Source organism: Melozone crissalis, unplaced genomic scaffold (genome assembly GCF_028551555.1).
Source record: "Melozone crissalis strain CALT ecotype California unplaced genomic scaffold, PUWL_Pcris_2 ptg000016l_1, whole genome shotgun sequence".
NCBI lineage: Eukaryota > Metazoa > Chordata > Aves > Passeriformes > Passerellidae > Melozone > Melozone crissalis.
In genome coordinates this window covers 56045743-56073578 of record NW_026535794.1, presented here as the reverse complement: position 1 = coordinate 56073578, position 27836 = coordinate 56045743, and the positions used below count along the sequence as shown (strand labels likewise).

At 39.0% G+C, this 27836-nt stretch overlaps 1 protein-coding gene across 1 annotated transcript in view; it reads right to left on the bottom strand.

Moving 5' to 3' along the window:
* Positions 1-27836, bottom strand: part of PDE1C (phosphodiesterase 1C) — a 208632-nt gene that overhangs the window by 111220 nt on the left and 69576 nt on the right. Inside the window, exon 3 of the mRNA XM_054274074.1 lies at positions 9333-9359. Coding sequence (XP_054130049.1) covers positions 9333-9359 — 27 coding nt within the window. The remainder of the gene's footprint in view (positions 1-9332; positions 9360-27836) is intronic.

Here is a 27836-nt window from a genome sequence, read left to right as displayed (position 1 = left end):
GTTTGAAGAAACATGCTCTTATAATTACATCCTTTCAACAAACAGCTGGAAGAAGAGATGGGTGAATGCTATATAGTCTGCCCTTATTATAACAAAATAATTTTTGAAATTAGGAATGGGTAGTTACATATATATATCACAAAGTCTGCATCTGAAAAAGGCAGCCATGATTTTGTTTACATCATTTTCTCAATTTCTTTAGGAAATGGAATTTTACCAGTTGTATTACCAAGCAAGTCTCTCATTCACTCTCAAACTATGTCAATCCAGAGGATAATCACAGGCCTATTGAAGTGCTATGCTGTTGCAGTCAAGTATTAAAATTATTAAAGAAAGGCCACATATAATCAGGCCTGCTCTGTTAGATCAGTAGTTAGCCTGCCACTTCTCCTAAGTACAGCAAGCACTTTGCATGTTCCCATGTGAAAACAATCCTGGTATGAATAGTTCATTAAGATAACAGTCTATTCCTGGGTAAAAAACAACTAGCACCTGCATAAACACTAGATCTAGCCCATGAGAATCAGGGAAGAAAATATGTAAACAATTTAAGAATAAAGAGGTTTGATGGTCAAGTAAAATACATTTTACTAATCAATAGAGTAATTGGCAAGAAAGCTACTAACCAACTGGAGCCACACATGAAGTCTGTAAAACTGTATAAAAATGAGTTATATGAATAAAGAATGGGCTTTTTCCTATATGAAGAAAATGGAGTATGACCCGATTTATTCCAATCTCTGGAGACCCCGACATGATCGTGGGAGGTGATGGCCAAGCCTACCGCGAAAAACTACATGGGCCAAGCCAAAACAGCACTTGAAAACTGAATGCACAAAGTTGCAAGTGAGCAGTCTGCAGCTGAAGTTCTGATTGCAGAAGAACACCCTGCTGTGAATCACAGCCTGCGGTGAGATGAAACTCAGAAACTGAATACAACACGTAGTGGAAGAGTATAGCTACAACCAGCTGTGACACAGCACAAAACAAGAAAAGACAAGAACTGTCTGGCAGAGCAAGACCGAAGCGATGAGTGAACAGGCTGCGGATGGCAGGGAGCACATAGAAGCAAACACAGCTCCTGGGGAGGCGCTTCCTGGGAGAGTAGCTGGTCATCAAATTGCAGAATACAGCATAGTCTGAAGAATCGGGGTATAGGGGACACACGACCAGCAAGCTGCAGAGGCATAGCCAGGCTCAACAGATGTAAGGTTTGGGAAGGGAAGAACTGTAGTAGCCATGCTAGTAGCAAAAGGAAGTTTAAAAATCATTATCTTAATCAAGCACAAGTGGCCAAAGACATAACCAACATTGGGCACAGGGACTATGGGGCATCCCTTTGCACACCTGCTGGGATACTGATACAATCAAATACTTTTATAAAGTGCCTGTACACCAACACATGCAATATGGGGAACAAACAAGAAGAGCTTGAGATCTGTGTGCAGTTACAGAGCTTTGATATAATTTTGATAATGGAGGTATGGTGGGATAGCTCACATAATTGGAATGTTGAGATGAAAGGCTATACACTGTTTAGGAGAGACAGACCAGGGAGACTTTCTATGTGCAACACTTACGCTGCATCAAGCTCTGTCTTGGGGCGGATGATGAGCAAGTTGAGAGTTTACAGATTAGAATAAATCATCAGACTAGTACTGAGGCACACAGGACAGAGAGTGCTCTGGACCTGATTAGCATAAGAGATTTGATAATCAGGATACCTTGGCAAGAACAAAAAGAACTTTGAAGATTAAATCAGACTGACTGATGGGAAAAGAAAATTGGATCAGATTGGGAAGAAAATTGAGTCAACTCTACAAGCAAGAGATGTTTCAAAATGTGTAAGTTTGTTTATGTGATGATTAACCCAATCATTGTAGTAAAAAATTACTAGCCTTCCTAGAATAGTATAAGCATACGTAGCCCACAACCAATTCAGATTCTGATGACCACCACTCAGTCTCCCTGCCCCTCTCCATCACCAATAGACTAGTAATAGTGACATTGTTGTGGGTGTTTGCTACAGGTCATTTGAGCAGGAGAATGATAAGGCCTTTTACAGACAGCTGGAAGCAGCTTTAATGAAATAGGCATTGGTTCTTGTGAAATTCTCTTAACTACCCGCTAGAGAAGCAACACAGCAAAACACAGTCTAAGTGGTTCCTGGAAAGCATTGATGATAACTTTCTGACACGGGTAATAGAGAATTCAAGAAGGAATGATGTACTGCTTGACTTTTATACAAACAGTTGCTGGAGCTGTGAAAGTTGGGAGCAGCCTTGGCTGTGGTGACCATGAGACTGTGAAGCTCAGTAATGGGGAAAAAGGAAGCAGGGCAGCAGGCAGTTGTCACCTTGGAGTTCAGGACAACAAACTTGAGTCTCTTCAGGGATCTCCCAGGAAGAAATATATGGGAACGGACTCTGCGGGAAAGAGGAGTTTAAGAGAGCTGGTTGATATTGCAGGACTCCTTCCTCTGAGTTCAAGAGCAATGCATCCCAATGAGCAATAAATCAGATAAAGGGGGCAAGAGAGCTACGTAAATGAATAAAGAACTGTCATTACTCAAGTATAAACAGGAGACACACAGGAGGTGGAAGTATGGTCAGACCACTTAGAAGGGATATAGAGGGATTTTCAGAATAAGTAGAAACAAGACAAGAATAACCAAGGCCCATCTGGAATTAAATCTGGCCAAGGATGCCAAGGGCAACAAGGAAGTATTCTTCAAATATATCAATAACAAAAGGAAAAGAAAGGCTAACATGGGCCTCTTCCTAAATGGAGAGGGGGACCCTGGTAACAGGGAATGGCAGATCAACCTCACTGAAAAGACCAGCCCTCAGGAATCTCTCACCCTGGAGAATCAGGGTAACAAATGTTGGAAGAAAGATCTTCCCTGGCTCAAAGGTTACAGAACATCAAGGCAAACTTGATAACCACAAGTCCAAGACAACAAAGACCATTAAGGGGCTGGAGCATCTCTTACAAGGATAGGCTGAGGGAGATGGGCCACATAAGCCTCAAGATGAGACAATTGAGAGGGGACATTATCAATATCTAAGTAGCAAGGGAAGGTGTGAAGGGAAGGTGCAAAGAGAATAGAACCAGGCTCTTGTCAGTGGTGACAAGCAGCAAGACTAGAGGTAATGGTCAGAAACTGATGCACAGGAACTTTCACCAGCATATGAGGAAGAACTTCTTTGTATAGGTGACCACACAGTGCAATAGATTGACCAGGGAGGGCGTGGAGGCTCCCTTGCAGAAGATATTAAAACCATCTGGACACAATCCTTGGCTATGGCTCTACAATGACCCTCTTTGAGCAGGGAGGTTGGGCCAGATGACCCACTGAGATCCCTTTCAACTTCATTCTGCATTTTTGTGATGCTTTGACTGTTTATTAGTGCAGAAAGTTACAGAAGGAGACTTTGTCACCATGATCTGAAAGCATCCACAGTATTGCCAGGTGAAAGAATAAAAGAATTGCAACTGGAATTTCAAAGCTGAAGTACAACTATTCGTGCGGCTTAGCCAGGCTAATAAAAAAGCAGCAACAAGTTAATCACTTTTCAGAACATCAACAGCTCCTATCAAAAGGTATTGGACTGGCTTCCCAGGAAATCAAACTCATTTCTTCATCCATACATAACTCAGCATTTGTAGTCCAAATTTTTTTTCCATCACTCTGCTTAGTCATGACCTACAACGAGTTTGTTTCAGCAGCTGTTGTAAACTAGCTTCGTCTCTGCACCTAGACATTACTTGATTATTCCCAAGAAAATCAACATGCTGTTGCACTTTGCAGGGCTTAACCAGATGCTCTTATACCAATGACTTCTTTCACACAACCACAAGATGGAAATTACAGGACTGTCTCTGTTCTGGGGTGTGGATCACACAATTCTTGCAGTCAGTAGCAGATAAGTATTTCTTTCTTCATTAAAAGACAGAAGTGGAGAAGAACTCTTAAGTCAGTACCACTGGAATTTGTATAAATGTTATTAGATAGCTGAAGAAACCTCCAGGGGAAATACCAGTTCATGTGAAACTCAGTTATAGTAGTGTCTATTTTGGTAGTGCAAGGGGAAAAAACCCTAGAATTTTAAACCAGCCTTTGGCAGACAAAGAAATCAGAATAGAATTCCATGTATGGAATTGTTGAAATGTTGTCAGCATCTTTCACTTCTTAAAATTTTACTTTTGATTCATTAAAAATCAAAATAAGTGGTATCTGCAGTGAATTTTCCCAGAAAGAACAAGTGAGAATCCAGGAAAGAACCAGTTTCATCCTATCCACTCATTACTACTAACATGCCAGGCTCTGAAAACCAGCCTGATAAGACAATGGTATACAAGCCTAGAATGTATCACTGATCAACAAGTCCAAAGAGCACTGTCTGTACTGTAATGTATGAAGCATTGTTTCTGGTAACAAATTTAAGAGAAGAGAAATATTTTTTCCTCTTTAAAAAATAACTTGTATTAAACAAGGCAGGAAATAAAATAAGCTGAAAAGTTTGTTTGTGTAAATATTAGTCAAGTCAGGTTCCAAAGTTTGAACCTTAATTACATGCACCACTAAATCTGTATATGTTGCACAGCAGCTCAGAAATAAGTTACTTGTATATATTAAGAGCAATAACCTCAGAAACACACAATAATTTTAACTACAGCACTTCTATTATGTTCAGACAATTGTTAAATATCCTCTCTGAAGATTTGATTGTAACTAGGTGAGGGGGAATGTGGATTTAAGTATTGTCTGAATCAGAATGATTAGAAATAAGTAGTAATAATTGTTAAAAATACTAGCAATAGAAAAGGTTTTCTGACTAGGCCTTGGAGGCCCAGATGCTCAAAATCCTGCTCTTGTGAGAAAACAAAACACTTCTGTATCATAATTATTCCCAAAATCTTCCTGGGGGGAAAAAAATAAAACTACAACACAAAAAATCCACATCATGTCTTTGGAAATTAATGTACCAAATCTTACTCCTGAGATCTTAGGATCAGTCTTAATAATCTAGATGCATCTATAATGTACCTGTTGTACATGCACCCTCTTATACACCCACACAGTCAGGCACATCTTGGAGTATGGTCAAATGTATAATCCACAATTAATTTCTATCCACCTGAGACATTTTACAAAGCCTTTGTGAAGCATAACATGTGCAGGTAAGTATATAACAAATGGAAGTTTCTACTTGAGAACCTTCTCCTCAGCAGGAGAACACTTATTCTTCTGCATGATGAAACTATAACATCATCATCCATTGGAGCATAATAGGAATTCAAACCCTGGAAATGTACACATGAAATTCTGTAATAGGGTCTGCATCTCTTCTAATAAATCAGTAGATGGGATGGGATTGATGAAAGGAGATATACCAGGCAAAAACTACAGTAAATTGCTTCTTACTCTTTTCTGTGGCGGCGTTCACTGAAACATGTATTAAATATTTTAATGTGTGATTCCTTTTTAAACTAATGCACACACAAAGGAAGCCCAAATACTTGTTTCTAATTAAGGCTTATTTTCCATTCCTGGTGTTAACAATTGGAAGCCAGCCTATCAAAATACACAATTAGCCATGCTACCCTGTGCTTATGGAGATGGTATGGCACTCAGCATGGATCTGACAATGTTATCAGAAGAGACTCTCAAAGATGTTTTCACCTTAATGTGAAAACAGTGATAAATCCTTTAGCTCAGAGTACAGTATCTATGTAGAAACTGCACAAAGAACTTAATCACCAGTCATCTAATTAAAGTAAAATCCATCCCCAAGTTATTATCTCAAAACAGGCAAGACAACAGAGCAAACAAAATGCATTTGTTGGGAGGAAAAAAATACTTGGATAGTCTATTGCCACTTTTTTTAAGAAAACACAGAGTTAAATCAGTAGAAATCAAACCAATAGAATTTCTGAAGTGGAAATGAGGGAAGAGGGTTTATAGTTTTTCCTAATTTGATAAGGCTTATTAGTGGCTGTTTATGGTTTAACCCCAGTTTACCACTTAAGTACAACACAGATGCTCACTCACTCTCTTCGCTCTTGACCCCTTCAGTGGGATAGAGAAGAGAATTATAATAAAGGTAAAAATTGTGGATTGAGATAAGAACATAATAATTGAAGCAAGATGTAATAATAATAAAATGAAAAGAAGAGCAAGAAATAACACCCAAGAGAAATAAGGAATGCCATTGCTCGTCACCAATGGACTAATGTCAAGCCCATTACCAAGCAATGATCAGCAGCTTCTGGCTAGCTCCTTCTGGTTTGTATATAAACCATGATGTTCTGTGGTGTGGAATATCCATTTAAACTGTACAATTAACCAACATGCAGCTGAATTAAAAGAGCAACACATGCAATTCTGTTTTACTGATGGAATAAAAATGCATGATGGCAGACTCAAATGGAGGAAAATGTATGCCACATAAACTAATGCAGATTATTTATCTGACAATTTTTTTCACAATAAATGGACTTTAGTGAGTCTTTAGAAGTGCTAAATTGCCTGCACTAGCTGAATTCACCCAAGAGAATAAACCTAGTTTCGGAGGAGATTGCTCAGGGCTACTTGAAATTCTCCTTTCCCTTCTAATCTTCCAGGAAGCTGAAGGTGCTGAGTGTCTCCTAGAAATATATGACAGAGTATATCCTAGAAATATATGACAGCCCCTAGCTGTCAGTCTTCAGAACAACTAAGAGTCTGAACAGTCAAATCAAACATGACTGGGGAAAAAAAAAAAAAAAAAAGGGCAAAACCAACTCAGGACCTGGAAGTTCAGACCATTGCCTTCCTGTCTAGTTCTTCCTCTTTCTGACTACCTCTCCACTCATTGCATAGTAAGCTGTCTACTGTTCAATTACCAAAGGGAACTAGACAGCAGAATGATAAAATGGCTTGAGTTCAGATTAAATATCCCACTTCTCTGGCATTGCTGTGATTAATCTGCATCACATTCAGTAGTTCCGATGCAATTCAGGCTGGGACTAGTGAAGTTAGGGTTGTCTAGATAGCTGTGAAACTTCCAAGTTTATAAGGAAAATCATACCAATATATTACTATTACAAAAGCACTCATCTCAATTAACAGAATGATCAATGTAAAAGTCACTGTCTGTCATTTCTAATTACACTTTTAGGATGGCTCAAATTTTACCTCAGCTCTTTCTGATTACATTTTTTTATGTACATCATTTATTTTCTTACGCGCATTTGATTTTCCTTCCCAGCAGGTCTGCATCCAGGAGAAACTGTTTCTTTACACTCACTACAACATACAAAGGACAGCACCGTTCTCCTATATAGCTGCTGCTACTATCATGCAGGCATTCTTATGCAATGACACTCTCCAAACAGAAACAAAAGGAAGATGCAAAAGTAAGCCATAGATAATTTCAGTTCAGCTGTCAGACACCCTCAGAGCTCAATGATGTAGGAAGCACAAAGATTGCTTGAAAAAACATATCAAAGGCTAAAAGAAAACCTGAATGTGAGAAATGAAGATGGAAACATGACCGAAATCTTCAGTTTATGCACATTGCTGGAAATACTAACTCAACAGGTGTTATTTGAAACCAGACTTTAGGTGAACTGCTGTCCTACCACTTCTTTTTGCTGAATTTTACACTTTTGCACCAGGTGGCAGTATGTGCAATTTTCCATTTAGCATCATACTTAGTCCCTCAGCAGGTGGAAAATTCAAGGCAGAATATTACTAGCCATCTAGGTTTCCCTAGGTGCTGCCAATGTGCAGTTCCTAGACCTAAATAACAGCCCATTGTGCTACAGAGCCCTCTGGGCCAGCAGTCAGCACCTATTGGGCAAGGTTATCAGGAGCAGCTGCTCAGCAGTTGCCATATGCTGGTCCCCGCAGTGGCCTCTTGGCCTCTGCAGAGCTCACATCATTTTAGACATCAGAAGGTCATGAAAGCCCCTTTAAGAAATTGCTGCAAGGATGCATACCATCAGGCAGGCAGCTGGCATGTGTAACAGTAAGAGAAAAATACCAGAAAGTTCAAAGTCCCACAGGGCACAAAACTTAGCTCTGTAATGCTATGTTTAAAAAACCTGACATATTGTATTCTGTGTATGTCATCAATACAAGAATGTACAAGTATTTCTACAATTGGACTTGTAGAACATACTTACATCTCTCTTCTGAGGCTTACAGAAAGTCTCCCATAGAAAAGAGACGCTGAATACAAACCTTGATATTGTCACAGTTATGCACACAGAAGAGATATCTAAATAAGACACAGTACTCAATGCAATGCTTTGACAATGCTAGCAGTCCAAGGCACTCACAAATACACACAAACACACAGTGCAATCATTCATTCTGAAAACAATCTTCTTGCAGCAGCTGAAGACCTGTGGCCAGAGAAATGTTCATCATTAATTAATAATTATGGCAGCAGCAAGGGAAATGGGGAGAAAAGTAGACCTGCAAAAGCAGACCTACAGTGTCAGACTCATATTTAGAAAAAAAAAATTCTTGTGTCTCACATTATCCAATGCCCTCTTGCACAGATCACCATAGAAGTCTCCAAATCAGTATTTTTTACTAAACTCTCATAGCTTAAACCCACCTTGTCCAAGACTCAAGCCACCTCACTTCAGTTTCTTGTGGCTGTGACGCACAAGCATGTATATAGCCTGTCCTGTCATTGCTGCATTAGAGTGGTAATCTTCACCAAAGGGTTATAACAAACAGGAGTGGTGCCTATGATGCCTCAGCCGACTGAGGCATCACATTGGCTTAACAGCATGCTCAGGGGTTCCAAAACAAGAAAATGTATCTGTCAAAGACACCCATTGAGCCTGCCTCCTACAAGGAAGGAGTAAGATAACTACATCTGGAGGCTGTAATATGGACTCTTAATCAACAGGATTCACATTTTCCTTCAGTCTACTGCAATGGCACAGATTATTAGTAACTCTACAAGCCTGCAATTCATTTTGTTATTACAGAATAAGCAAACAATACAAGGTAGAGCCAGCAGATCTTGCAGAAGAAACGGTGCAATGTTAAGATTTCACCTTCAAAGAGAAATATTTCTGTCCTTACTCAGAAAGAACTACCACTAACATCAGAGGGAAGGACTACCATTAGCAGCAAAGGAGATTGGGAGCAGCAGCAGCACAAGATGGTCCTTAAAGTGGGAAACAATCAGTAGAATGGCATTTCCCCAGGAAAAAATAAAGAAAAAAACCACCAACCTGGTAACAGGAAAATCCTTTTTCAAACCCCCTACCAAAGAGAGAAATGACTCACAAATGCCTTCCAGTCCTCTGCGATTTACTCTTACCTCTGTGATGTTTTCTTATATTTTCTCCTGCAGGAAAAGAACAAAATACAACTGAGATGAGAAGGCTTCAAAGGAAAGGAGGAAAAAGGAGAGGATTAGAAATCAGGAGCAATTCAGTGAAGTCACTTCTGCCATAAGACTGTCCCAAACCTGATGTAGCCATTCCCTTCTACTAACCTCAGTGGTGGTTGCCATTGAATTCAGGAGAAAAAAATTGTGTTTGCTTGTATGCACCTACTACTCTTTCTTGTGAGAAAGGGTTGTTGCAACTAGGAAAAAATATTTATTATTCCAAATTACTCAGCAGGAAGTCCAAGTGTCAGAAATGTACTTGTATTTACTAGCTGTAATATTTACATGTCTCATCCAACAGATAAGTAAGATAAGTTCTGTGAAGTTCCAATTAACAAGGAGTAATGAAATGTATCCAACCTTGTCTGTGGTCACTCAGTGGAAAACTCCAGTGGTTTTAGAGCAGTCTCTCTCTAAAAAGAAAGTCTAGATCCTAGCAAGTTCTGTACTGCAACAAATTCCAGATACCACACCACCGAGCTTCACTTTGTTGCACCTATCTTGGGACCTTAACCCAGGACTAGGAATGGCAAGAGCAGATAAGCATATAGGACCTCTTCTCTACCCCAATACTCACACCACATCAATTGCAGCAAAGGCTGTAAACCTCTCACCTCCTACTTAGCCACCTCTTAGCGTGGTGGATTTTGTCTTCAACAGCAGGCAATGATACAGGCTGCCAATGCACAGAGTAAGGCAACACACAAAAAGGGAATACATGCCTTCCTGTATAGCTGTGTATGTGGCTATACAATTACCTGCAGGGGTGTATCAGCACTGTATGTTGTCTGTGAGCTGCTGCTTCTGCACCTGTTTCCAAAGGCTTTGCACAGAGGCTGGCAAAATATGGCATTAATTTACTCGAACTCAGCTCTGCTTTTATGTTCTAAAGTAAAATTAATGATAGTTAAACTTCACAAGTAGTGAATGAAACAATTTTCAATGTGGGCTGTGATTTAACAATACACTAACAGACATTGCCAACACTTTCAATGTTGTTTAACAAATAAATATTTTTAAAATAGATGTATGGCTATTAGCATCAAGTTTATTTTCATTTCTGATACTACTGTAGATGGAAAATTGTAACTAGGGTGGGCCTAAGAAACCCAAACAAAGAGTAACTTTCTTTACAAATAAGAAACATGGCAAAATGGAATGTAGTGCTATTTTCTACTTAACAAAAGCCATGAATAATATCTCCTGACTGTAAAATGTTTCATCCAACAAATGTCTTTACAAATTGTACTTGTGGTTATACCCACTTCTATATTCTGACCATATTGGAATCATAAAAATACTAAATAGCTACTTAAAAAAATATTTTATTTACAATTTACTGTGTGAAGAATTACTTATTTAAACTTGAAATTATGCAAAGGAGTAAAAGAGAAAATATTCATAGAAGTATCAAGTTTCTAGCTTACTGACATTAAGAATGTTGACACATAAAAGCAGAAATGCAACTGGACAAATCTTATTCTATGAGAATTCTTCATCTTCATTTCAGAAAGATGAAAAGTGGAACTTTTGTTTTGAAGAATGTATATTAGGAACTTTATACTCTGACAAATAAAGAATTTCATCATGTTTTCTGGCAAAAAACCTGCTGAAAAATAGGGCATCTGATTGGCCAGTCTAATGCACACTAATGAGAAGATTTTATTCCCAAGAAATACAAATTTGTTTAAGGTTTAAAATGAAATTATTTGCAAGTTAATTTTTTCCTGTGAGAGGCTCTTATGGTTCATTCCAACACTGTCTGAACTAATTTAAATTTCATTGGTTAGTGACTTTCATATAATGTTATATAATGCGCTTCTCTTTCGGACATTTGAGCAAAGATAAAATTCATTAACTCCAGTCTTAGGGTGTTCTTTACATTTGATTAATAGCATGAGTTTTCTGATTAGTTACACTTTTAATGTTCCTTTCATTTGAGAATACTTTTAATACATTAGAAAGCTGTACTATTACAGTAGTACTGTACTATTACAGATGACAGTACTAGGAAAAAAAAAAGAATTTGCCTAAGTAATAGAAATTTTTAAAAACTTATACACAGTTTTCTATTGTTGTTGCTGTTTTCACACCTGCAGTCTAATCAGTTAAAGTTTACATGCACCAAATTAGTGACTGCTTTTCCAAGCACTGACTGAATTTGTCATTTACACTTGAAGAGAATATAACCAGAGGAACACTTGTTTATATATTCAATATCACTACTGCATGCACATGCTTTAAAAGGAACACCATTAGCAAATTCTGATATCCAGGAAAAAAATTCTGTGTGCTTGAACTTCCAGCATCTCAAAAAACAAGGTCTAACAGCGCTACTCACCACTTTATGAAAAAAATGGTGTTGGCAACATGTAACTTTTTGTAAATCTAGTTTTCAGTTTGTTTTTGGAAACACAGCGTCGACATCTATCTCCTTTATGGTTACAAACCACCACTTAGACATGCCTTACATTAAATGAGATCACTGGAAACAAAGGAATTAGAAAATACTTCTTTAATACCACAGCCAGCATCAGAGACTGGCTTGAATCAGCAATCACGTGTGCATTAACAAGAGGAAAGTGGAGGGGGCTGGATTTAGATTTGGTTGGGTTTCCAGGGGTTTTTTTTGTTTTGTTTTTTGAGGTTGTTTTGTTATGAGGGCTTTTGTTTGTTTGTTTATTTAAAAATATAATATATCTTGGGACAAGATATCTTGATTTATGTCCCCAGGGTGCATCTATGAAGAGACAACTATCCATGAAATTGTTTTTAGCAGATGCTCTAGAATAAACCTGGAAACAGGTACACTTTCAGTCAAGTGCAAGGGACTTCTCATTTTTTGAAGAAACACTTTCTCAGGAGAGAAAGAATGAGACAGATTTAAATGAGGTAATGTTACAGCTTCCCACATCTGTGAGCCATCCTGGGCTCATGCCTGAAAAGAGGCTTATTGATATTACCAAATCTGTGTAAGTTCAGTTTCTTTTCTCACTGCATCCATCATGCTCTGACTGCCACATCCATTCAAATCCTGTTACTGGCTGTGGAATGTATTATTCAGAGGTTTATATTTAGCTTTCACTAAAAAAAAAATAATTAGAACAAAGTAGGGGTTTTTTTCATGCTGAAGAGAATTATCAAGAGACTCACGCTAAATAGGCCCTATACAACCAGTGTAAACTAAGAACAACTTCACTGAACTTAATACAGTTGCACTTGCATGAGTATAGTATGAAGTGAGTCAGTCCTAGTCCAACCGGAAGCCTTCCAGAGCCTAATGGAAAAAAAAGCAGTAAGACACTTAAAGATAGATATTTTATAATTGGAGTGGTAGGAAAAATGAAAATTTTAAACTCAGAAACCATAAAGTTAACAAAAATATTGAGTCAACTACTTCAGTATCTTCTCTTCTGAGGATTAATCCTTCTTGTAGCCAGAGAAATAAAAATAGCATGCTGGCCCAAAATAAAATTAGGAGAGATTTTTGAAAGTATTTAATCTTCAATAAGATGTAGATTGCTATGATATATGGCCACACAATTCCCATTGAAATAAATAGATATAAAAAATTTGTCTTTGTGCTTTGATGCCCATCAACTTTTTCAAGGTTGTCTGTTCTCATGGTTATGCTTCTGATTTTGCTATTTAAATCCAGAGCAGCATCAGCCAATTTGCTTTTCCCTGTATTTTCCCTTCAGGCACTTTTCCATTAATTTATTATCTCTTCAGGGTTGTGGTTTTAGTCTCTAGGGTTTTGCACAACAATTCATAACTTGACCCGAAGTAACACTACATTCAAGTTTTTGCAAAAATTCTCCTGCCCTTCCTCTGCATCTAGGAACCTGGAAATGAAGAGAATATAATATAAATACACAAAATCTGTGCCTGCATTTAGTAGTGATGTTCACAGACCTTAGTCTTCTGAGACACTTGAATGAGTCAACTGAGTACCTACAGAGAGAAGTGAGGACAGAGGGGTAGGGGGAATTAAGCAACTGTCAGCCGACCTGATTTTGCACCATAACCATACAACTCATAATATCAACCAGCTATATGAATTGCTATTTCACTCCTACACAGCCTCTGAAAAATTATCTAAACATTTAATGTTTTTTTACTCAAAATAGTGGTTTGGTTAATATGGTGTTATTCCACATTCATTCCACAGGGTTAGGTATTAATGGCACCTTTTCAGAATATGGATAAACCTGTGGGTGCTGCAGAAGTAATAGAAGGATCTTTGCCTAGTTTCATCCTTGAAAATAAGTACTAAAATTTGAAAGTTAATCGCACACTCTGCTCACACTGTACTAGAGATTAGGGGCCTTGGAAAAAGGCTCTGCAGGCTTCTGTCTTCACTGCAGTGATCATACTTAGGCCACCAGCTGGTGGATGCATGATTGATGGCCTAAGGTATACGTATTTGAATGCAGATGACACTTTTCAATAGGTTGATACTTCCCAGCTCAGGGTGGGAAGTACCAGAAGAATCTCCTTAGGCTGCTGAGACAGTGGAATGGCTCAATTTTAAGGCTGAAGCTCACAACACTCACAGTGGCTTCATCTAATGTGTTTTGTTTTGCTTCATAGCAGGCACAGGGCCTGCAAGACCTCCATAGGAAATGCCTAGTCATGATGACTGGAGCAAAAGCCCCTCTTCTGCCCTCAGACCCTTTCTTATCTCTCTGTAAGGCTATAGGTCATATTTGCCTCGACCCTTACCATTGGACAATTTCCAAAACTCCTAAACCTTATATAAATGCCCTCCTCTGCCCAGGTCAGCAGAAGGAGCTGTCACTGATCCCCCTTTGCAGAAGTGGCCAATAAAGGACACCTCTGTGGAAATTCATACAGCACTTCTCCTCTCTCTCCCCACGTCTGCTGCTACAGCACTTAGCAAGCAAAGAGCTGAAATCACTAAAGAACTAGAAATCACCTAAGAGCTGAGATCACTTAAGAGCTCAACTGCTTGCTAAGATTGCCTGTGGCTGGGAGTTGCCTGCGGGCCCAGACAGGTTGTGCTGAAACAGGACCTCACTATCCAGACCCATGGCAGTTGGGGGAGAACACCAAAACCCAGCTCAGGACGGCAGTATTGCTTGGCCATTGCAATGAGTTCAGAGGGTACACACAGTTGGTCAAAGCAGTTGGATCTTTTGAAGTCTCTAAAACTCAGTGGCCTGTGCTCCCTTTGTACCACCAGCTGAGAGTGCACAAGCCTAGATCTAGCATAGCATGTGTTTTCAGGCTGGATCTGTGTTTCTTAGTGAAAAAGAGGGCAACAACTTTTTAGGGCACCAATAGACTGGCGAAAAATAAATCTGCTACACTGTTTAAAAAGTTATTGCCAGCAGCTGCCTTGTATGCGGTGCTCTGCCACAGGTCTGCACCCCCACAGCCCAGCTGGCAGAGATGAGGACACTTCTGGGCATCAGTTGCCTCAGTTCAACCTTTTGCCTTAAACTGCCAACAGTGATGACCTTCACAGAGATGCCAGATTTTGTACTTCCACATCTGAAATACACTCCTTAGGGCCCCCTCTGCAGAGAAGAAAAACTACCAGTACATTAACTCCTTCAGCTGATGCAGCAAGCCTCGTCAGAGCTTGTGTGCCATACCCTTAGTGTTGACACTGACATTGTAAAGCATGATAAGAGAAAAGGGATTGTCCTTCCTGTCTGAAGAGGATCATTTTGTAAAAGCTACTTCTTCAGAGGAATCTTGATTGTTTAGGAAAACAGCTGCCACAAGCTCTGGTAAGCTAAAATTAGTTGAGAAAGAGGTATTTTTCCTCCTATATTTAAAAAGCTTTATAATTACCATCTGCAAGATATGAGGGGGAAGATTAGTCATCTGTTAACAACAGCACACAATAATGTCCTTTAATAGTGGAATCCCACAACATCCATAGCTCACACAACCTAGGGCTAATAATCTCTGCTTCCCTGCAGGGCTCCTATGACCAACTCATTTGGAAAGAAAAAAGCCACCTTACTGGAGTGAAATATCCATATCATAACACACGCATTCTCTCAGGTCCTTTTCCTTTCTTTCCTGCCAGAGGTGGGTTTCTTGATATTAAAATTGGTATTAAGATAACATTACTAAAGTCCTACTTTGTAGTTTAGCAAACCAACAGTAATATAAACAATGAAATTTGGCAAAAGAGAAAAATGTCTGTCTACAAGTCACATCTGGAAGATTTTTTTCTGGTCCTTTTTTACCCATTGGTGAATCTATGCTTTTTCTGAATGATCTCCTTCCACTACCTTTTTCTATAAGAGCCAACCACAATTCATGTTTACTGCTCTTGCCCTCAGGCCCTTCCAGCTAATGGGTCCAGAATTCCCACGATTTTCCCTTGGTGACCATGTCTAGACAAAAGGATTTAAGAGCATTTCCCAGCTCTCAAGCTCAGGTGCCATCTCGTGAATCACAGTGGCATAGCAGTGTGGGGTAGGCATTGTCCCTCTGTACAGCACTCCAAAGAAGGCTGAGATCAAGTTGATTGACAGGATCACTTAAAATAAGTTGAAAATCTTCTCTCCCAGCAGCTCAATATTCTCAATCATGCAGTGCATTACCAAATAATCATCATCACCACAGGATTAGAGATGCATTTATGTTACATTAACAAAGCCTATTTTAATAACCAAGTATAAATCAGCTCACAAAACCCCAATCTCACAGCACACACTGCAGCATCAGGCAAAGCACAGGATCCCGTGGGAGCCCTGACCAGAGTTCAGAAATATGTTGAGATGACCAGACTTTACTGATGGTACAATGCTATCAGTTCCTGACAGGTTTTTAATTCTTTAGTTTAAACAGAATTATGCCCTTTCTTGCTTTACTCACACTCCAGTCAATAACAACAAAAAAAAATTCTGCCACATGGGCTGTTTATCAGAATATGCTAGGTTAAAAACAATACAATCTCAGAGACTATTAACAGCAGAGGAGAAGAAACAGTAAGAAGAAAGAAGGGTGAAGAAAGAAGGGTGAAGAAAGTAGGCAAAATTTCAGCTGATACTCACAATTTGGTGGAGGGTTTATGTGGATTTTTTTAAAAACAAGGGAAATCATTTTAAATTGGGCCCTGAGCTATATGGGGACATTCTGAAATCATGTGAGGATGAGGCAGTCACTTTTCTCATTTGAAGTAGATTAGAAAAGCCTGTGCACTCCAAAGTATGGGTATGCATGGTGAAGGTACAGAAAGAAAAGAAGCAATCACAGCTTGAAACTGGTAGAATTATTTCAATAGAAATGGAAACAAGACAGATGAGCAACCCAACAGGTCACAGTTAATAAATAATGCATGTAAGTAATTCAAAGCCAGAAAATATAGTCAGATTTTGTCCAAGGAAAGTACTGTTTTAATAAACATTAGTTCATCTGGCTGACCATTGGATTTTAGCAGTCTAACTACCAAGTTTTCCAAAGAACAACAAAAAAGAAACGCACAGCTTCGTCTACAAAAATGTTTACAATCATTAGTACATATGATCAATTGATGTCTCTTGTTCTGCCTCTGCTTAGCTGTGACCTTTTGCCACTGTAGGGCTCTTAGAAACCAGTTTCCTACTTGCTAATTTCATGTCTAATATGTGTACTGAGTAGATGTTAATCATAGCTGGAAAGGCAATGAGTTTAAATTCTTAAAAAATAACCTCTGTGATCACAGTCAGTCAGGAATTTCTTCTGCACTACAAGCTCAAGAGAGCTGAAATCTCTTCTCTACCATTTAGTAAAGAGTGAACAGAGCCTAGAGGTATTACAAATGGGTGTTATGGATACTGTCTGAGTAGACTGAGTTTAATGATGTTATTATACTATATGCTGTCTTGAGACCTGATGATCTTTAATTGCGCTTCATTTTTCACACCGAGTGCTGGGAACCAGCTCCCTAGCAAAGCAGAATTCAAGAAAGGAGAGGGGGAAAGCAGAAGGGGGAAGGAGACTTGTAAGAAGGGAGTGGCTTTTGAGATCTGCTCTTGCAGATAATAAAGATACAACTGACTTCAACTATCTGGCACTACAAACTTGACCCATATCTTGATCTTATCTCCCAAGGTGAGTGTAAAATCAACCCCCTACTGACCTTGAACAGGACTATATACAATTATAATACTTTTATTGCAGCAGTAGTGTGAGAGCTGTATTAGTTAAAGGTACCTTATTTTCCACTGACATAAAAATGATTGACATAATTGGTTTAGGTTCATTTCAATAAAGGACAATCATAGCTTGCTCAAACTTTGATAAATAACACCAGCTATCAGAAGAAGAAATCTAACTTCAGTGTATTTTTCCATGGCACAGTATGTATACAGAAAGAGGAGAAAAAGCAACATAGGAAAGCTTTACTTAATTGATCTGTGTTGAATACTATATGTTTAAGATGGTTTTGAGCAAGACAGTCTGTGAAAAATGCATATTTTATGATTGGCTTTTCACAAATATTAAAATTAATATTATATGTGTTGTGTTAGAAAGTTACGCTGTATTAATTTTCTTAAGTAGTGTGTTTAATATAGTTTAAGGTTATAACATAATGTTAAATAGAAGCTATGCTATGTAAGATACTTTTTTTAAAGAGAGGCCTCCCACTGAGATAGCAGCCACAGGACACCTAAATCTTTCAGAGAAAAAGAATTTATGGCTCCCTTATCAGAAGAAACGAACTTCTTCCCACCCCTTGCTCAGCCCTGAAGACGCTGTTAGGATTCAGAGGAAGAAGTTAACACTGACCATACAGAATCCTTTGTTTCAATGGAATTTATGCATCATGTATGAGGTGTATGAATATGCAACTGGCCATTGCTTTTAAGGGTTAATCCTCTGTTAACGTGTGTCCTTTTTGGGGCTTATTTTGCCCAGAAAGAGGTACCCAGACTGTCCGTAACTCTTTGTTTTCATTGTCTTGTATTGTCCTAAATCCTAATTGTCCAAACTTTTATTACTCTAATTATATTAGTATTTTTATTACCATTTTATTAGTATTAAAATTTTAAATTTTTAAATTTGAAAATTTTTTTAAATATTAAAAACAAGTGATTGGCATTTTTCACAAGTCTGAGGTACAAGGATCTGCAAGGAGTAGATGAAACACTGCAGGGACAACTTAGTGCTTCAGCTGTATCACCATAGTTTTCAGTACCACCAAATCAGAAGGGTAAATTCAAATTCACTAGTGAAATGGCTTTGTATTGGAAAATAGACCTGACTGGGCTTTTGGCTTCTCAACTATAAAAGAAGTCATCAAACTTTGTTTTAAAAGCTAAAAGTATTATTTCGCTCATGTAGATTGTGTACATGGCCAGTACAACCACTGACATTTTGAGGTTCTTTGTCTGTATTTACTCAGTTTTCCATCATTGCAAAAGATGAAACAAAACAACCAAAACCATAAACAAAGAAAACCAACCGCAACAACTAAAGGTTCCTGCTATTGTATTTGGTGTGGATTCAGTTGAAGAAAAATATGAAGTAAAAAGGAAAATTAGTCTGCTTCTGAAAATCTAACCCTTTGAAAGAATGTGATCTACTGCTCATTCTGCTTTTTCACAGCACACAACTAATAAATTCTCTTGTAATTCATGCAAATCACATTCTCAAGAGAAGTGCAGGCTCATAATAACTAATAATATAATAAATTCTCTTATACTTCATGCAAATCACATTCTCTAAAGAAGTGCAGGCTCATAAAAATCCAGTTACAGGACAGTACATTTCAGGTAAATAAAGTCCTATGGTCTAAAAAGGATATAGAGCAGTTCTCAGTATTCATCCTTTAAAAGTAAAAAAAAAAAAAGTCAAACTATTATAGTATATGACCTTCACATATTTATTATTGGAAAAATAGATATATGTTTAGCCTGAGTTCCACTATCTAGCTGGCCACTACACATTACTTAAGGAACTTTTAGCTTTGAAATTAGTAAAGGTGATGGCCTGCAACGTACAAGATGGTTGGTACTTCAACATGCTTATTCTGTAGGCTCTCCCACTGGAAGACAATGTGGCACTTAGTGCACAATGAAATCAGAAGAGCCAACGGGGAAGAATACCTCCAGCTGCTGTTTGGAGCATAAATGTGCTTCATAGTGTGTTTACATGGCAACAACTGATTGGGATGGAAATGAGTGGGATGCCCCTTCCTTGCTAGTAAAATATCTCAGGAAAAGGAAATACACAGTCTTTACTGGGCATCCTTTAGCTATATTTAGCTGTTCATTTCACTAAGAAGAAAGTAATGAAAATGAATCAACAAGAAGTGTACTGGAAATAAGACAAAGCAGAACTTTGCAGAGCACATATATATGTAATATTGATGTGCCATGATGTGGTATGAAGTACATAATACTGTGTAGCAGGCATTCCACTCTCCCCGTGGCAAAAAGCTGTTAGACCCTGAAAGAAACAAGCGTGTATTTTAATAATCGCTACCATGTAAAACTGACATATTCAGATTCTGTAGGAGCCAGCTGTCAGCTGTCCAGCTTTTCTTGTGCAGGCTCTGTGATGTTACAGCATGCATGAAAATGGGGAGGGGGGATCTTTCTTCATACTCTGGGTGAAATATGAAGACAGGAAACATGGACTGGAATTACATCAGGCCAGACAAGCTGTTTGCGTAAAGTCACTAAACAAATTTGCATCTAGCCCTAAGCTTGAGTAAATCTATTTGTTGCTATTTTTAGATCTAAATGTTGCTTGTTACTGTTTCCCCCTCCAATCTTCCTCCCCCCAAACATAACCTACCCCTTCTGTCTGTTAACAGACAGCTGGTGTGACGCAGAATTTTAAATCTCATGGGTTTGTGCCAGATCCTTTCCCGACTCTGGGTTACAATCTAAAACACTTGGATTACTGTTGAACAAGCCTAAACACTGGGAGAAAAAGTTTCTACACAAAGAGGCAGTGCTCCCTTTCAAAAAGAACGTTCATTTCCCCATCCCCACATCCAAACTTTCCCCTCCTTTAGCACCACGGTAGACTTTGAAAATTCTTCAAGCCTTTTAGCAACACTACTTTGTGTAACAACTCAGGACTGCTGCTGTCCTGATAATGCTTCTTCACTAGCAGACCAGATATTAATGTCACTCTTGGGAAAATGCAACTTTTAAACTTCTCATGAAGAGCCTATGCTCTTTTTCTAGGCTTCTTAGAGCTTTGCACATCTTCAGGAACAGAGACTTTACAGAGGAAAGTAATGTGAATGATGATGGGTTTCTGGGATAGCTGCAAAAGTGTGTTTGCAGAGAAGTGGTTTCACAGAGGCTCCTATCTCCAAAATTGATGGTTGTAGCAGGGTTCATCATCTATTGCAGGATGCCTGCTGCTCTGTTCACACCATTTCCGTATCACTACAAGATTATTTTCTGCAGAGAGTAAAGAAGATTACCTGTCTTTTGTTCCTCCCTTCCCTAGGCATAAATGGTACAGATGTGATGGCACACAGCTGGCTCCACTAAATTAGACATGAGGGTAAAGGGAAGAAAGTGAGGAAAGTGAAGAGAGGTGGCAGTACTGCCATTTGCAAGCTCAAAAACACTGTCCTCTGTCCCAACATGAGAACATCTTGCCATACAGCAGGAAATTTTGGGAGAGACAACTGGGATGGGCGGATGAGTAGATGGGAACAGGTACTGAGCATGTACAGAGAATGAAGGAGGCTGTGCAAGATCTTTATTTCTTTAGACCCTAACTCCATCCTGATACCAGCTGTCTCACAAGTATCTAGATGGCACAGAAACTATGGGGGAAGGAGTGGGATATGTCTTCAGAAGCCTCAGATATAAAGATGTATTTAAATAAGTCCTGTCCTTTCTGCATACCAGGTACCATGCTTGAGACAGCAAACCTAGCTCGTAAAAGTTTGCTTCCTATAAGGATGAGTCAAGTTCCCTGCCTCTGGCTCAGAAGAGGAGCAGGTATGCCTTCATAAGGTAAATATGTTATTCAAACTGAAATTTGACATTTCACAGAATGTGAGGCTTGGTGCACCATTATAATAATTTACTTCAAGTTATTCAGCAAATTTACATAACTCAGGAATTTCATTCTTCTCCATTTGCAAGATATTCACTGCAGTATAGCTAATTAGAAATAAGTCTTTTAGAGATCACTCAGCATTTATGCAAAAGCCTTTCTCAGAAAAGCACTTTGAAGACACCCCCTGTACATCATTAATTACCCCTACCCATCCAGTCAAACTACATCCAGATCTGTAGGCTCTCTGCACATATCAAACTAGTGTAATGAGAGAAAGGAAAAATAACTGCCCAGACAGCATTAATGGAAACACATGGGAGGAAGAATTAGGACAGATAGTACAACAAAAATGTGGCCAAGTACCAAATAAGCTCTTCCTTCCTCTAACAAAACAAAGCAATGGCCTCCTAGAGAAGACATTCTCATTTTTCTGAACAAGGACATGCTTAGAAGGTAATACAGAAGCGGTATTTTGGGCAGCAGTTGCAACCAGTGGGGTTCTTGCAGAAACCAGACTTTCCTTCAAAGTCTGCACTAAAATCTGAGAGATGCAAAAAACATTACAGGTGGGTAATGAGCACATTTTGAAAGCAGTCCTTGTCCCTGTGATTTTCAGCAGAACTCAAACTCCTAAATGACTTGCATACATGTTGTGCTGTGAACTATTTCAATCTGGAAGGATATAAATCTAACAAGTGTTTACATGTGGGAATCCAAAGAACTCATAGGATTATCTCTTTTCCCACCATCACTTTTTTCTTATTTCTATTTTTAAAATGCTTTATCTGGTTGTCCTCTCCAACCTTTTTATGCATCAGTATGCTCTTTTGTAGATGATCTCCAAATTCTCCCTTCCCAGTCTCCGTTCCTCACTTTTTATTTTTCAAGCAAGTCTGAAAAAGGAGAGTTCTTCCATCTGGCTATAGCTGTCCCTGCTGCATCAATATATGTAGAGAAGCATATCTAAATTGTGTATTCAGACTCATTGCTTAACAGACACTAGTAATTGCTTATTACTACTGAATCCCTGAAAACCAGCTGCTCCACAAGAGGCGTGGGAGGAAGTGTGATCTGAGCATAATTTACAGCAACCATTTGAACGGCTCAGCCTTGCAAGGATGCTCTACTTCTGATCCTTGGCCCTTCCTGTCAGAGCCATAGCTCAAGGACACTACAGATTTAGCTGTTAAAAATTGCACAGATCTTACATCCAACTTGTGGCAATCTTGGTGTTGAAATGAGCTTTGTGCCAAGCCAGGATTCATGCTACAGATGGATGTTGTGAAACTTTCTGTCTTGGTTAGGAGTTTTGTGCATGAACAGTATCTATCTCTATTAGTGTAAGAAATCACTCCTAAAGTGATGACACAGCATATGACCCAAACAACACAAATAGCCATTCAGGATGTTTGTACATACATTGTTGTCAAACATTTCTATATGCATCTTAAAAACTAAACTGTCTCCTATATCTCTCTTGACAAGAAAGGTCATGACAATCTTTCCCTGCTGCTTACCTAAGCTGTGTGAACTCCTGCATCCCACGTAACTGAGTGACAGGCATAGAAGTCCTCCCAAAGAAGGCATGTCAGACTACTGTGACATGAATTGGAATTCTTGGCAGAGACAAAGCCTTTCAAACCTCTCTGTGACAACCATATAGATCCATTTCTCACCAAGAACTCTGCACCCACCTTCTTGGCCAGGAAAATTCAAAAGTCCTCAATATCCACCTTAACAATTGTTTTGAGGAATCCTGAGTTCACTGAAGTCAATTTGTTCAGTTAATTACAATGAGTTTTATCAGAGTTTGAGTTGCATTCTTGATCTATTGCAAATTTTAGTTCTGGTTTCTTTCTATTTATAATCAACTTCAAATTTCATCTGCTTTTCAAATATCCAAGGCAGTTCCAAATAAATTTTGGGAAAGGTCAGGGTCTGCAGGAGAAAGGATTATTGCTTATCTACAATTCAAATTTAAGCACAACTCTGGGTGGAAAACTGTCAGAGGAAATTTTTGCACCATCATGGAGCTAAACTTTTCTTAAGCACTGAATTAGTTAGAAAACCTAGCTTTATCAAAAAAAAACAAAGAAAAAAAATTAAAAAATAAACAAACAAAACAACCAAAAAAAAACCAACAACAACAAAAAAAAACAAAACCAACAAAAACCAACCCCCCACCACACCAAAGACCAGGACCTGAAAACACATTGGTATCAATGCTTTCTAGTACAGCACAGCTAAACAGCCTTATGAATCCTTATGAAACGTGCCCTTCTAGACCAGCTCTGCTTTATCCAAATTCTCAGTATTTTGAGAATAATTTGCATTGTAGAGGTTTCACTGTTTCTGTAGTATTTACTGGGTCAGCCCTAATATGTGAACCTTAAGCTTTCCTCACCTACCAGTCAGGATCAGGGTCAGACCTTTCCTAGAATTTTGAAGAGGCAGAAATGATTTTTGAGGAAACAAGACAAAAGGACTGAAACTGGAAAATTTTGTGTGAATTGCAGGAAGAAACAGAAACACATTAAATAAAAATCCTTTCAAGGTCAGAGCTGGATTTAATACAGTGTTTCAATCCACCAAAAGCTGTCAGATTAGGAGAGCACCTCTCCTCACAGCTTTTAAAACACACACAGTGGACTTTTCAGTGATTTCTTCCATCAGGTTTTGCGTCTTTCTGTATGGAATCCTATCCCACCAAGATAGTTTTTTAAAAGAATTCCAGATACAGACTCTTAATTTCACCTTGACTTAGGGTTTAAATTCATCTTTGTAAACATAACTTTTTTCATTTCTTGCAGGACTGCAAGCTTTATAGCAGTGATACTTGAAAAGCACTGAAATTAGTATGACAAAGGGAGACCCCTTCTTCTATGACAGATTGTGGTGTTTTTATTACTTTTGGGGCTTGGAATGAATGTATTTCATTTGTACCATCCTCACAAGAATAAAAGCTCTTTTATAATTATGGAAAAAACCAAAGTGCGTATTATTGCTTGGGCAACATTTTACTATTGTAAACACAAACTTTTACATATTTCATTACCTACAGGGATGATATATTGACTTAAGATTCAAAAGAAAGTCAGTCTGTGGAACAAAGTAACAGGACTGTTGCAAAATGTATCAGTTTTCTAAATAAATACAGCTACAGACACCATCAATTTTAATTACTCTTTCTGAAGTTTCTGCTCTTCTACTTGTTGGAATACATTCTCTCCTCTGTCCATTTGTCAGGCATGAGACTAGAAGGTGACAACACTTCCCTTGTTCCCATTGCTCCTCCATGGACTATTCCAGGGGTAGTATACAACATGACTAACTTACATGTTATTCTACTGGTAAAATTGAGCCCTTCTTCACTCTACATGAACAACAATATTATGGATCAACCAGACCCTGGCAAACTCTAAAACTAATAAAGATATCTATACACACAGCTCACCCAAACCAGGAATTTCTAGGCTGCACTGCTGCCTCCAGCACATGCCCAATATCCACTGGCTGACAAATGAGACTTTCCTAATCCTTCTGTGAACTGACAACCATAATGAAAGTGAAACACGGACATAAGGTGTCTACAGAGAGGTTTTCTAACATGGTTCTTTGACATATAATTCCTCTCTATGTCCATCAAGAAAGCCAAATGAGAAAAAAGGGTGGCAGCAGTTGCATTTGAATATGATTGAAGGTAGCTCTGTTGTGCTCGCAGGGCAAACAGGGCTTCAGTTTAAACCGAGAAACTCAGGACCTTCAGGAGGACTGAAACCAAGGCCAAAGAAAGCCTTTGGGACTCTCTCACCTCCAGAAACTAATTAGCATATTCCTTGAAATCCACTTGAAATCCAATGTATTTACACACTTCCTAACAAAGTGGTATTTTCTGATGGACTTTTTTAAACCCTAATGTTTTCTGTGAGCTAAAATATTGAGGGACAAAGGCCATGATGTAGACTGTGCTTCTGGAATTGAAGAGCTCTCTGTTTTCCTGTTTATGATGGCCACATAAATAAAATTTAATCAGATCTGTCACAGATAGAACCAGCTGTTCCCTATGTGACATTTGGCAACTAAGAAATTCTAAAAATATTGTGAAGCACATACAGATAAGACAGTGAAACAGGTAACTCAGCAGTGGCACTAACACTTGCCAGACCATTTTCAGTTGCCAAAGCTCATCTTTTTTCAATTAAATCAGATGTTTCTTCATCATTTACTTCGATAAAAAGTTGTTCTTATGCAACATCTATCATTGGGACCTCTTCACTGTTGACAGGATGCAGGGTGCTTTGCAGAGGAAGCTCAGGATATGCCATAAATGCTGATTATTGTTCCCGATTTTCAGCAAAAGCATGAACTTTTCAAAGGCACTGCTTTACATGTGTCTATACTTTATCTGCCCATCAAATTTCTTAGTGAGTACAATTTCAAGCATCCCATTCATGTCACAGTTCAGAGATTGCTGTTTGTTATCACAAAATGGTTTGTGTTGAAAGACTCTAAAGATCATCTAATCCAACCTCCCTGCCATGGGAGATATGTAGTAGATATAGGTGTATATATAGATATATACCTAGACCAGGTATTCAAAGTACTGTCCATCCTGCCCTTGAACACTTCCAGGGATAGTGTGTCCACAACTTCTCTGTTCCATTGCTTCGCCATTCTCATAGAGAAGAATTTCTTCCTTGTGACTAAACATTCTCTCTAAAAGTTTAAAGCCATTACCCCTTGTCCCATCATTACATGCCCTCGTAAAAAGTCACTCTCCAGCTTTCCTGTAGACTTACTGGAAGGCTGCTACAAGGTCCCCCTGGAGCCTTCTCTTCCTCAGGCTGAATAACCCAAACTCTCTCTGCCTGTCTTCATAGAAGACATGCTCCATCCCTTTGATCATCTTCATGGCTTCCTCTGGTGCTCCAGCAGCCCTTCTGATATTGTGGGCCCTAGAGCTTGATGCTGTGCACCAGGTGGGCCTCGCAAGACCTGGATATAGCTTGACAGAGATTTTGAGTCCTGCAGAGCAAAGGAGTCCAGGAATACTGTATGTGCTTTAAAATGGATTTTTAAATATACAGGAGCAGGCTGTCTCCATGTATATAAAGATAAGTTGTCAGGGAAAAAGACCACTCTGGGAGGTATTTTGGGAGGACTACAGGGATGTTACAGGTCATGTTGGAAGAAGACTAGACTGGCCAAAGCCCAACTAGGACTTCATTTGGCCACTACAATTAAAAACAACAAATATACTGGCAGCAAACAGAGGGTCAAGGAGTGTCTCAGTTTGCTGAATGCAGAGGGCAGTGTAGTGACAGGGGAAAGGCAGAGGTACTTAATGTCTTTTTTTTACCTAGGTCTTCTGTATCAAAACTGGTTGTCCTCAGGATACCCAGCTCCTTGAGCTTGAAGTTGGTGGTCAGGAGATCAGTGAAGCCCCCATAACCCAGGAGAAGATGGTTAGTGATCTGCTACGTAAATTACACACTCACAAGTCTGTGAGTCCATGCAAGAATAATGAGGGAACCGCAAAAGAACTTACCAAACCACTTTCAGTCATCTGCCAGCAGTCCTGGTATTCTGGCTTCATCTAGGATGGTGTTAATTTCAGGGGCTATTAAGAGTGCAGTTTTGGATTCAGAATGAGAATGACATTGATAACACGCTGACATTTTGAGTTTTTCCCAAATCATGTTTATCAGAAGGATTTTTTTTTCCTTGTCTCATGCTCTGCCAGTGAGGAGATAAGCAAAAGAAATTGGGAGAAGCCTAGCTGGGACAGGTGATGTAAACTGACCAGAGAAATATTCCATACCCTATGACATCATGCTCAGTATATAAAGTGAGGAAAAGGAGGAATGGGGCACATTTGGACTGATGGCTTTTGTCTTCCCAAGTAACCATTATATGTGATGTGGGCCTGATCTCCTGGATATGTCTGAACACCTGCCTGCCTTTGGGAAGGAATGAAATAATTTCTTGTTTTGTTTTGATTCTGTGCCACGGCTTTTTTTTCTCTAATAAACTTCTATCTCAACTCATGAGTTTTCTATCTTTTGCCCCTCTAATTCTCTCCCTAATCCTGCTGATGTGGGGAGTAAGCAAGTGGCTGTGTGGTGTTTGAATGCTGACCAGGGTTAAACAAAACACCTGGTTTACCAGGCAAGTCCTAGCTGACTGGAAATTAGTAAATGTAATGTCCATCTACAAGAAGGGTCAGAAGGATGGTCTGGGGAGCTACAGGCCTATGAAACCTAACTTTGGGTCTGGGCAAGGTTATGGAAGAGATTATCCTGAGTGCCATGACATGGCACATGCAGGACAACTGGGGTATCAGGCCCAGCCAACATAGATTTATGAAGGGCAGGTCCTACCTGACGAATCTGATCTCCTTTTACAACAAAGAGATCCACTTAGTGGAAG